Consider the following 12630-nt stretch of genomic DNA (forward strand, 5'->3'; position numbering starts at 1 on the left):
AAATTGTAATCCTTAGTCCTCATTATAGTTTTTGCTTGTGGATATGTTTTTATCTGGTTTTCAATTTAGAGTTGCAAAACATTTTTAGAACCGGAAGTACCTGCAATGGTTTGGAGGGGTTTTCATATCCAATTATTACCACCATAAGTTATTTTCATGAGTTTATTTCCATAATAAACTGCAACAAAATAAGTAAAAAGTGTAAACATTACACTTAAAATTTCATTGTTAACAATCTATATTTTACTTCCACCTTTTTCTAACTCAAGGAAATAGTTCTGTAGAAGGATGATGATGTAAAATAAAAGAATGACACACAACCTTTACAGACGATCATTGAGTTACAAGTTAAATACAACTAGGCTAAATGTTTATTTTAAATATCTTGAAATTTAAGTTAACCTTAAATACACTCTTCATCCATTTGTATATTCATTTGCATGTCTAGTTGAAAGACTGGATCATACTCGTGTAAGAGTAGGTGGTACTTAATATCTGTAAAAAATCAATTAAAGTGAATACAAATAAATAATTTACCAGTGAAATATGTATACTTGATTATCCATAATGTTAGCCAACCTATACCTGATACTTAATTAATATAAGAACTAAGTAAGTTTTATATTATGAGTTAAAAAATGTCAGAATAAAAATTAATGGGATATGACTAGGTGGATCCAACACACTATCACTTATAAGGTTGTTAATATAATAACAAATGAGACACTCGGAGCCGTTTAAAATTAAGACACTCTTGGTATGACATGGAGACCCTAATGGTGGTATGACATTGAGAGACTCATGATGGTATGACATGAAGACCCTAATGGTGGTATGACATGGAGACACACATGATGGCATGACATGAAGACCCTAATGGTGGTATGACATGGAGACCCTAATGGTGGTATGAAATTGAGAGACTCATGATGGTATGACGTGGAGACACCCATGATAGTATGACATGGAGACCCTAATGGTGGTATGACATGGAGACACACATGATGGCATGACATGAAGACCCTAATGGTGGTATGACATGGAGACACCCATGATGGCATGACATGAAGACCCTAATGGTGGTATGACATTGAGACACCCATGATGGCATGACATGAAGACCCTAATGGTGATATGACATGGAGACACCCATGATGGCATGACATGAAGACCCTAATGGTGGTATGACATGGAGACACCAATGATGGCATGACACGAAGACCCTAATGGTGATATGACATGGAGACACCCATGATGGCATGACATGAAGACCCTAATGGTGGTATGACATTGAGACACCCATGATGGCATGACATGAAGACCCTAATGGTGATATGACATGGAGACACCCATGATGGCATGACATGAAGACCCTAATGGTGGTATGACATGGAGACACCAATGATGGCATGACATGAAGACCCTAATGGTGATATGACATGGAGACACCCATGATGGCATGACATGAAGACCCTAATGGTGGTATGACATGGATACCCTAATGGTGGTATAACAATGAGACACCCATGATGGTATGACATGGAGACCCTAATGGTGATATGACATGGAGACACCCATGATGGCATGACATGAAGACCCTAATGGTGGTATGACATGGATACCCTAATGGTGGTATAACAATGAGACACCCATGATGGTATGACATGGAGACCCTAATAGTGGTATGACATTGAGAGACTCATGATGGTATGACATGGAGACCCTAATGGTGATATGACATGGAGACACCCATGATGGCATGACATGAAGACCCTAATGGTGGTATGACATGGATACCCTAATGGTGGTATAACAATGAGACACCCATGATGGTATGACATGGAGACCCTAATGGTGGTATGACATTGAGAGACTCATGATGGTATGACATGGAGACCCTAATGGTGGTATGAAATTGAGGGACTCATGGTGGTATGACTGAGAGACTCATTATGGTAAGACATTGAGACACTTGTGTGGTATGAAATCGAGACACTCACGGTGTTATGACATTGAGACACTTGTGTGGTGGTATGAGAACATTACTGACACGTCAGGCAGGAGGCACAGTTTAAGGCAAAGATGAGTGAAGAATGAATCAACTTTTGGTTACTGTCTAACATCACCTAGTTCTTCAGCCAGGATTCTGGTTATTCATTAAAACTTATAGGGACCAATGAAGACAGAGCGTGCCTTAGCGCAGCCTTAATTAGGACAAGCGAAAGGTGCGGCCCCACACAACCTCTCACCTCAGGGCTCAGGGGACCCCGCAATTGGTGCATGAAAAAAGAAAAAGGGGGAGTAAGAATACTAATGCCAAATTTGAAGAAACTAGCCAAAGTTTGCCACCGACAACGTCAACCACCAACAACCAGACCCACGATTTGTGATGCGAAATTGTTGATCTAGACATTGACTATATAAGTATATAACGTTTATATAGTCAATGATCTAGACCAGCTCAGTGGTAGGTAGAGGGGATTTGGATGGGTTTGGCGCCGGGAGACTTTGTCACCAATGGACAACGGAACAGTTTGGCCTGACCGGCCAAGAAAAAGTCTCCTACTTTTAAATAGAATACTCGTCCACAGTATAAAGGCTGCAACAATAACTGATTCGCTTAGGAACCACATTTTTATAATGTATGTATTTGTTTATTGTTACTATGATTATTAGGTCACTCCACACTTTTATTAAACCTTTTATGAACCTTTCTAATTTTTGTATACGATTCAGAGGAATGCGAATGAGAGGTTTTGACAATAGCAGGCCTTGATGGCGGAGGACCTTGAAATAACACCCTTACTAACTCTTGAATGCAGAATTCTAGTCAAAGATCATGCGCAGTAGGTATGCTATCTTGAAGGTGCAAACAAAAAATAGCCTGTAAGCGCTTCATCGATAGTAAGACCATTTTGAAGCTTAAACTTAGCAAAGCTGTACACATCTTACATGTCCGTAAGTCTCCAGTTTGAGTGTGTAGATGCCGCCGATGGTCAGTTTGAGAGGTCTGGATGCCATGATCTGCATGATGAGCAGTCCTCGCCTCAAACTGTGAGGTTTGTCTGTCCAGTCACAGTTGTACAGAGCTTGGCGAAGTGATTCTGACTGGAAATTTGAAATGCTAAATACAAGTGCCCTTGACCTTTTTTCATAAAATCTGCAATTTTTAAAATTTGATTATAGGAAATTAAAATGGTCCCCATTTTGAAATTTTTACAGAATCAAGATAGCTTGTTTTTCTAGCATTGGTCTCTTCTAACTTAACATACAAACCAAAAGTTTCATAAAGATTGGTTGGAACAATCCAAAGATAAGAAAAATACCAAATGACGGATGTCTGGTTAACTGAGCAATTTTTGGGAAAAATAATTCTCGATATTCTCTTTATTTTAAACCATAGAACCATTTCCCGGAGTTTGACTGTTTCTGAATACATAGGTACTGATATTATAAATGAGAAAGTTTGTGTGTTTGTTTGTTTGATATGACTCAATAACCACTGGACGGATTTGGCTAAAATTTGGCATGATGATAGCTCACATTCCCGATAAACATATGGGCATATTCTTAACTCAAAAATCCTCTCGGGCTCCGCCCCAGTGGCTCTGTAGTTCCCCATGTTAGCCTTATGAGTATTTATACTTAAAAGGAATTAAAGAATTTAGTCAGCTGTTTCAACTATTTAATTTGGTTCTATGATCTATACTAAATATACAGTATAAATACCCCCGCCGCAGCAAACCTGCAGACTAAGCGAATTTCCATTTGCCTGATTGGATTTAAACTCAAATGTCTCCTTAAAAATATCACATTTATTCCCTATTTAAATAGAATCAGTTTAACACATACTTAGGTTTGCTGCAACAGGGAGGGTAAAAGTGTTTTTTTTATGTAAAATGTTAATAGTTAGTAAGAAATAAAAACATTTTCCAAATTTGGGCAAAATATGTTAATATACAAGCAAACTACAACAGTTTACTTATTCTCCATAAGAATAACATGGGAATTTTAAATTTACAATTTTATGGAATTTTCTCCGTAACCATTAGGCGCATTATAACGCTTCAATATACTAAATTATTTGTTTTTTTAAGCTCTACAAAATTCTTTGGAAAGAAATTGCAAAATTTTATGTGTTTTTGGTCAAAAATGGGAAAAACCCATTTTTACCCCATAAAAGCCCCCATAAACCCCCGTTCCCATGGTCCGATCATGCTGGTTCGCGAACTCGTTCGAATAAACGTAGGTTTACACGTTTGTACCAAATTTCATCAAAATCGGATCATTTTTGCTCGAGTTATCGCGCTAACGGACACATATATATATAAATATATATATATATATATATGAATTTGAACGGATGGTGTTTTTGGCCTCTAGGGACCTCAAAACGAAAAAAAAAATCGGTCCCGGGTCCAGGTCTTACCATGAGTACTACGGTAATAGCTTATTCCCTATATGGGAAATTCGCTAAAATGAGATTGTGTGTGTTTGTGTGTGTGTGTGTGTGTCTGTCTGTTACCTAATAACGCAAGAACCACTGAAACGATTAAAATAAAATTTCTAATGAAGGTAGCTTATATACCTGGTTAACATATAGGCATATTCCTGTCATTATATTTCCCTAGGGCTACGCCCCATGGGCTTCCAAAGTTTCAATGATTACATATTGGAAGAATGTAAATAGCAAAAAATATTAATTGAAGTCAGCTGTAAATAATATTTGACAGTTCAAACAGCAGGTTCTGCTCCCAAGCTTAACTTATAATTATGAGAATAGTTTGATTAAAATATTTATGAAAATATACTTATTTTCATGGAAACAGAAGGATCATTCTATGTATAATTTTTTTGAAATAATTTTGATACGTTAGCTTTTTGTTTAAAAATTTGAACTAATAAACAAATGTTTGGATCGGGATTAATAGCTCAGAGATATATGCACATTAATGTACAGTTTTAAAAATTTTAACTCTGACTCAATGTTTACTTGCTTCAGTGTCCTCTCCGTTGCGAAACACGGGTACAACAGCTAGTAAGCAAAAAATTTCTGACAAAATTCCCCGGGCGCCATTTTTGTCCACGTTGGATACGGATTGACTGTACTAAATAGCATTAAAAAGTTACAAGGTTTACCAACGGGGTGTAGCCCTATTTTTTTTTTGCATTTACGAAAACAGCTAATTTGAACTAAGCAGCAACTAAAAGCTGTGATACTCAATGAAAACTGTCAAAGTATGATTGTTTACAGTTTATTTTTTTAAATTTAATGAATACCGGTAATTTGTGATATTGTGCGATTATCTGAAGCTGTTGAAAGTTTGGATAACACGTTGCCTTCCAGCCGACACACTCCTTTGTATGAGAAGGATTGTGACACTTAGTAGTGAATGTCGTGTTAGTGAATAGTCGTGGAAAACAGCAAAAATTACTGCACTTGGGACTGTCAATTGTCACACTCATTTTTATTACTATTCCATGAAAAATAGCTTCTTTTTTTATCGTACAGCAACTTAGGGGACGCACTGACTATATGTCTGCTATTTTTGTTAATTTTTTGGGCTAATAAAAACACAAAATGTATGTTCAGTAATGTGTAGAAAAACTCTTCAAATCAAATCAATCTTTATCGCAAGGCACCAATGTACAAAAATATCATACAATGGTGTATGATTTGTTTATCTTACACTCTGCAACACAATAAACACAACTTAAATTTGTCAATGTTGTTTCTTGGAATAAACTGGTTATTCATTCATTAAATCATTAATTTTGCAATCTGTTATACACACTTCTTACCTGATCAATAACCATTTGGCCGAAATAGTTGAAAAGCCCAATACTTCCTATGATCTCCAAGACTTCTATCCCTCGGTGGAATAATTCTTGGGTTGGAACGTTCCCTCCCTACAAATTTAAGATATAAGGCTGTTCAGTATTTATATATATACCTATTCAAATTTATTAAAACAATTAACCTTACTACACATTGTAGTGTGCTGTAGAACAAATAATAATATGACATAAAAAAATTGAAAAGTTTGTTCAACCTAATTGATTATTGTTACAAAGGTGGTTTGGTTTCTTATAATGTTTTAATAGAAAATGTTATGGCTGTCAAAGATACCTATTAGATATAGCACTTGATTTTCAAAATTGAATTTCTTCCAAAATTGCGGGACTTGTTAATGAATTCATGTCCATCACATTACACCTTAGACTTTAGTTCATCACTTGGTTCTGTAGGTGGACCAACACCCAGTGGCAGAAGGTGACAGAAGGGTGTTAGCTCTCAGCAGCTAACAAGTGAGAGTTTGAGTTTAGGTGTGGCCTCTTGAACCAATGAGTAATCCACAAACTTCAAATTTTGATATTTTTCCGAATAATAGGGGATAGTTTTCTCATATATTTTCACTTTTTCTTCATGTACTTCCTTATTTGGCTGTCTTTCAGTTGTCTCGAGACAAATTGTTGGGTCAATAATGAGACCGTAATCTCTCCCTTTGTCTATAACAATAATATTTACCAAGGATATTTATTTTTATAACTCACTTTCTGGCTCAGAACTTAATGCAAATACTATTATATATTATGATTAAGCTGTCAAAGTCCTTAATTATTTACATTCACCATTTTTGCTTTTCACACAGAAATGTTATGTCTTGATTATTGAAACCCATCAAGACTAACTTTACTTGTTCACAATTAAGGTGTTCCTAAAAATCATTGTTAGTGAGTTACAAAATCCAAGATTACAACCATTTAATTTTCTAATACAGAAATGAGAGGGTTGTACAATTTTTTTTACACAATTTAAGCACCAGAAATCATTGTTCACACAAAAATACGATGTACAGATCTACTGACAAAATTATATTTAATTGGTTGGTAATTAATTGGGCTACGATCATTGTTCACACAAAAATACGATGTACAGATCTACTGACAAAATTATATTTAATTGGTTGGTAATTAATTGGGCTACGTCAAAAGGTAGTCAATAGTAGAGATAAACAATTAATAGTTAAAAGTATCAAACAGACATAAGAAATAAATTTTCACAGTTAAGAAAACAGTTGTGTTTTTGCTGTTTTTCAACATATTCATAAATATCTTCAATATATATCTATGAGATCTGCTAAGTGCATGTGTGTGTGAACTAACTCACCAAACCAGGAATTGTCATTGCCACAATCATTACACCAAGCTGGACACTTATCATCATAGAAAGGCGAAAAGTTATGTCTGCCACTTTCACATTTCTGTAAAAAGTTCAAGAATTGTTAACTGTATTAAAACTCCATAACTCACCAAACAGGTTTACACTGTATGTTATACTTTTGTACTAAATTGTACTAAAGAGAGTTATTAAGGAGACAATACGAATATAGTGGGCAGTACTGGTACTTCAGAGCAGACTTGAAAGCTGGTTGCCTGTTCTCCAGCGTTACGGTACGTCCAGAGTGCATGCCGATTCAGATTCAGATTTTCGGCGGAAGGAATGGCACTTGCATCCAAATGGAAGTGGCTGCCGGTTTCCGAGCCCGCGCGCAGGCACCTGCTTACCGGAATGAATTCTTCATTCTGGTTTCAGATTCAGATATTTCTCGTACGCAAACTATTTAGTTAAATAAATTATGTTTTTATAGTAAAATATATATTTTTCCATTCTTACTCTTAGGGTCACCACTAAACGGTCTTCAGGAATTTTTCAGGATGTAGGTTACACCAGTTTCTTGATATCCAATTTTAATAATAAGTTTCAATGGTTTCGGGCTCCATTCAACGCAATATAGAAAGAAGGTCTATCATTTCTAGCTATAGGAAAAGAGATATATAATATCATGAACACCATTTTTCACTGGTTGTAACTTTACAACAGTTTCAGACGCTATAATTTTGCACGTTAATTCCATAACGAGTGACTTGTTTCTTTGCAAACCGAGTCAGTACCGGCGGCGTATTTCCTGCCTCCACTGTGGCCATTAACAAAATATCTGACTCAGATTAACCAAGCGCGGAAAATCTGAATCTGAATCTGAATCGACGTGCACTCTGGACGTATCGTTACTCGGATGTCAAACTCTGATTTTGAATTGCTGGTAACATTAATAGGTCCTGAAATTTTAAAACAGAATACAAATTTCCTTGAATCAATAAGATGTGAAAGATCCATTAGCAGTTACCTTGAAGTTATATGTTGAGAAATCTTTACCAGGTTTTTGCAGATCCTTTCATAATTTCATAAGCGGGTGACGCTTTCATGATTCATGAAAATATAATGAAACCCTTCCCAGGGCCACATATGATACCATCAGCAGCAAGAAAGGAACATTCTATTACCAAAAATATTTGGTTGTGATTTTACCTTGACATAAATCTAATCATCTAGAATAGAAACAATTTGCACTTACTCTATTATTTGTATGTGTTGTTGAACAATACTCTTGAAGTACAGCTTGATTTGTTCCTCAATAAATTTCCCCCTGTTGACTTTAAGAAGACTCAAACTTCTGAATGAAGATTTAGTTTTCCCCTCAAATGTCTCAGTTTCATTTTCATTTTTTCTGCTGAAATTCAGTGATGTTTTCAATCGACCCACCAGCCCATCACTTGGGTTACTTTCTAAATAGTTTTTGAATTCATCAAAATAGTCATTGATAGCATCCAAGTCAGAACAGAGGAGGCGTATTTGGCATTTAATTTTTAGAATCATGCAGTAAACAATTAAGAACCATTGAAAAACTGTTGTAAATAAAATGAACATGCAGAGAGCGTTGAGGAATAATAGAACAAAGTAATATTTGGAGTTGTGAACCCATCCTATAACCAGGTGTACGTATTCTCTGTCAGATTCCTCTGGATTGTTCAATGTTAGGTGCGCAGAGACAGTGCAGTAAAGCAAAGCTCCTGCAATGTAGACTGTGGTGACTACTTTGCAATATAGATTCATTTCTTTTGTAAATTCTCTAACTATTTTTGAGTGAGCAGAGCTAGTTTCATGATTTTGTCTGTGTTCGAGTATTTTCTCCACCATTTTGCGAGCCATATTCCTCTTCCTATTTATTAATAGCTCCAATAGAAAAGCCGTGAAAAGGATTAACGCATCATGTGCCTTCAAGATATTTTCTTCTTTTCCATCGAAGCAGGCAAGCGTTGATACAAGAAAACCCCCGAGCATCAAGAGTTCACAAAAACACAAAACCTCGGTGATTTCTTTTCTTCCCAGGACAAGATATGTGTAATATTTTAACATAAATGAAAGATGGTTCATGGAAGGGTCTGCTTCCATTTTAACAATCTGGAAAGTAAAAAATTATAGTTGATAGTAATAAATTAATAATTTCTTTCCAGTCATTAAGTAAATTACCTTCTTTGCCCTGAAATACAACTTAATTTTAATCCATGTTACTACAAATACCATAGCTTCTAAAGAAATTGGTTCTACAGAATATACAGTATGCAGTTAAAAAGTATATGACAGTATACAGTTTAGTTCAAGTAAATATTTGGGTATGAAATTTAATATATCTCCTAGGATTTTGCAGACATTTCCCGTAACTAAAGTAAAAACATTATTGACTATGGTACATAATATATTGTATATACTCCGTTCACAAAATGTAGGCAGTTTAGGGAAAGAAATCTTTTCCCTCCACGTCTTGATCCTACCATTAAAACATAGATCAAAAGCAGAGATTTGTGTCAAAACACAGCAACATCAGCTGCAACATACATTAAGCAGGTGGGGGAACTTCCCCAGAAACCGCCTAAATTTTGTGAACAGACTATACTGTATATTCGATGGTAAAACACAAGTTTCAGAAAATTTAATAAGGATCTGGTAGTTGCCTGCTTTGTACTATTTAGTAAAGTTCTTGTCCCTTTACCCTGAATCTCAATCTCAAGATTCCAGATTATGAGAAAATGTGGTGAGACTCAGTGGCGGTTCTAGGTCCATGTCAAGGGAGGGGGCTAACGGGGATGTCCCAAACCAGGAGGGGGGTTTGGGGGTCCTCCTCCAGAAAATTTGCTAATCTTGAAGTGGTTTGGTGACTTTTTAAAGCTATTTTAAATTCTATAACTGTGTCTAAAAAACTGCCGTTACATTTATATTTCGAAATGTATGTTTTAATTTATATATCAAGGGTCCGAGGGGTCGGGACGATTCCCCTTTCTCCAGGGAAATTTTATGTAAAGCCCCCCCCCCCCCTTGGAACCGCCACTGGTGAGACTCGTATTTCACTAAACATCGATGGAAAGGTTTGCCTCACATAAAATTTCCCTGGAGAAAAGGGGAATCGTCCAACTTCCCGACTAGCTAGAAGGCTGGAATTCAGTACAGTATACTCATTAAACAGATAGAAAAAAGGAATGTTATGTATTTTCATAACGGTTTCACCCAAGGGTTGGATCCTAGAAGACTTAAAGTTCCAATATAATTCTCATGGACATTCAATTTTAAATAATTGTTTGCCATATACCATCTGTAGTTTATTTTCATCATCCGATGATTATTAGTAATTTTCACTGCTATTTCACAGGTGATCAATATATTTTACTACTGTATATTAAAAAGTTTACCCAAGCAAAGAACAAACATATCAGCTATTCCCTTAATATTTCATCCTTTAAATTGAGCATGTATGTAAAAAACTTTCCCAGATTATTTGTAAACTAAGAAGATTGTCTATGCTCTGTTATTGACTGTATATAATTTGTTATTTATTTCCCAAAATTAGATATGCTATACATATTGGGCTCAACTTCACCCAAAACTAAACAAATATTTAAATTACAAAAGTCTGCATTAAGAATTATTTTTAAATTGAAACCCCGCCAATCCTATATCAGAAAGTATTCAGAAATTACCAGTTAATGACCATTTACTCAATATATATTTACAAAAAATTACTATTTTTAAAGAAAATTGTGGAAAACGATGAACAATGTGTGGCGGATTATAGTTTGGGAAAATTACAAATATTATCTTCTACTTTCCACAAAACAAAGTTTTATGAAAAACATATTCATTACAATGGAAGAAAATGATTTAACAAATTACCGATTAGTATTCAAAACTTAAAATTAAGAATACAAAACAAAATAAAAACAAATCCTCACAAAAGATCCAATCTATTCCATTGAAGGCTTTCATGAAAGAATGCATCAAATAAAAAAAATAGAAAATTATAATGTGTTTCAATTAAAACAAAGCCTTGGAATTAATTACTTGCTATGTCAATTACAAAACAAATTGTCAAGACGATAAAGTATTATTATTAAACAATTTAATTAGTAACTAATTAGAATAGGAATCATGACATTCCATTACAAAGAGTGGTTAAACTATGAAAACATGAATATATTTTATTTGTTAAAAAACTCTTTTAGCCAATACCCTAAGTAAAAGTAGCATTTAGTGGCATAATGAACATTATAGCTGCATAAAACTTCACATTTTCCCATTGTCTTAGCATTTTCCAAGACTAAAAGGCAAGCACTCTAACCAATTTACTAACCAACCTATTGAGTGGTTATTATTTTTTTTTAATCTAAACTCAAGCATAGTTTTAGGGCAAAATAATTGTATTAATAAATAAATTATTTACTTCAACAACTATACCTGGTAAGAGTACGTATGTAACAATTTTCCAAACAATCTTTCAAGACCACGACCAATCTATGAAGCAGACCTCTATGAAGCAGATCTCTATGAAGCAGATCTCTATGAAGCGTAATGAGGTTTTGAAACAATGTGATGTTACATGTTTATGTTTCGATCTAGAGAACAACTCATATTGTTGATTTTAGTTTATAAACTGTATATTAGTCAACACTAATTGACAGTATAAGATAACACAGCCTATATTCTAGGTTGCAATTTGCACGCATGGCTTTCTGTTTGAGTTTCAACAAACACTAAACAGAAACTTGCTGTAACTCGAGCAGTTTTCCCGAGCCATTGAATATTCATAAGTAGGCCTTATGACATGGTATTTTACCTCCATAGTCATGAAATAGTTTGTTATGGTAAAAACAAAATATACAAATTTTAATTTTTACACTTCTATAAAATTCAAGAGCAATTTTTATATTTTTAAAGTTTAATGAAAAATATAAAAAAAAACAATTTCAGAGCAAGTTAAAAATTGTTGTTGTATTTACTCTTGTAAAAGGGTTTCATATTTTTATTGCTTATCATTATGCACAGAAAAAAATGGTTTTCTTTGATGAAAGTATTTTTTTTTTTTTACTCAATGTACTGAACACAACCTAGAAATACCCATTTAACAAGAAAACTCTTTGGAAGACATTAAAAAATCATTTTTCTTATTCTATTCTTAGCATGAGTTATAAACTCATCAATGTCAAAGGCCTTTGCCAAGGTCATTCTTTTCACAGGATGTTCACTTTAGGGTTATTCTGATAACTTTACCCAATTTCGTAACTTGACTTGAAGGGGCAAAATGCTAAATATTTGTACAATACTTTCCCTAAAACCCATATTTTTATAATATCACTGACCACCCAGAATCTCAATTATTAATTAGGGAAGGGTTTTACTGTACTATTGATTTGTCCAAACTGGTCCTCGCATAGCTGTAATCTATGCTACAAATATGT

General features: G+C 34.6%; 1 protein-coding gene across 1 annotated transcript; it reads right to left on the reverse strand.

Annotated features, from left to right (window-relative positions):
* Positions 1-444: 444 nt before the first annotated feature.
* On the reverse strand, positions 445-9052 carry LOC128984946 (odorant receptor 67b-like). Its single transcript, XM_054404316.1, has 5 exons — positions 8418-9052; positions 7172-7265; positions 5803-5910; positions 2953-3108; positions 445-495 (listed from the first exon to the last, which is right to left on the reverse strand). The coding sequence occupies exons 1-5, from the start codon at positions 9050-9052 to the stop codon at positions 445-447; spliced, it is 1044 nt and encodes a 347-aa protein (XP_054260291.1).
* Positions 9053-12630: the final 3578 nt, after the last annotated feature.

This window comes from Macrosteles quadrilineatus, unplaced genomic scaffold, assembly GCF_028750875.1.
Source record: "Macrosteles quadrilineatus isolate MER2022 unplaced genomic scaffold, UCM_ALF_1.0 Scaffold_2__2_contigs__length_208266976, whole genome shotgun sequence".
In the NCBI taxonomy this organism is placed as follows: Eukaryota; Metazoa; Arthropoda; class Insecta; order Hemiptera; family Cicadellidae; genus Macrosteles; species Macrosteles quadrilineatus.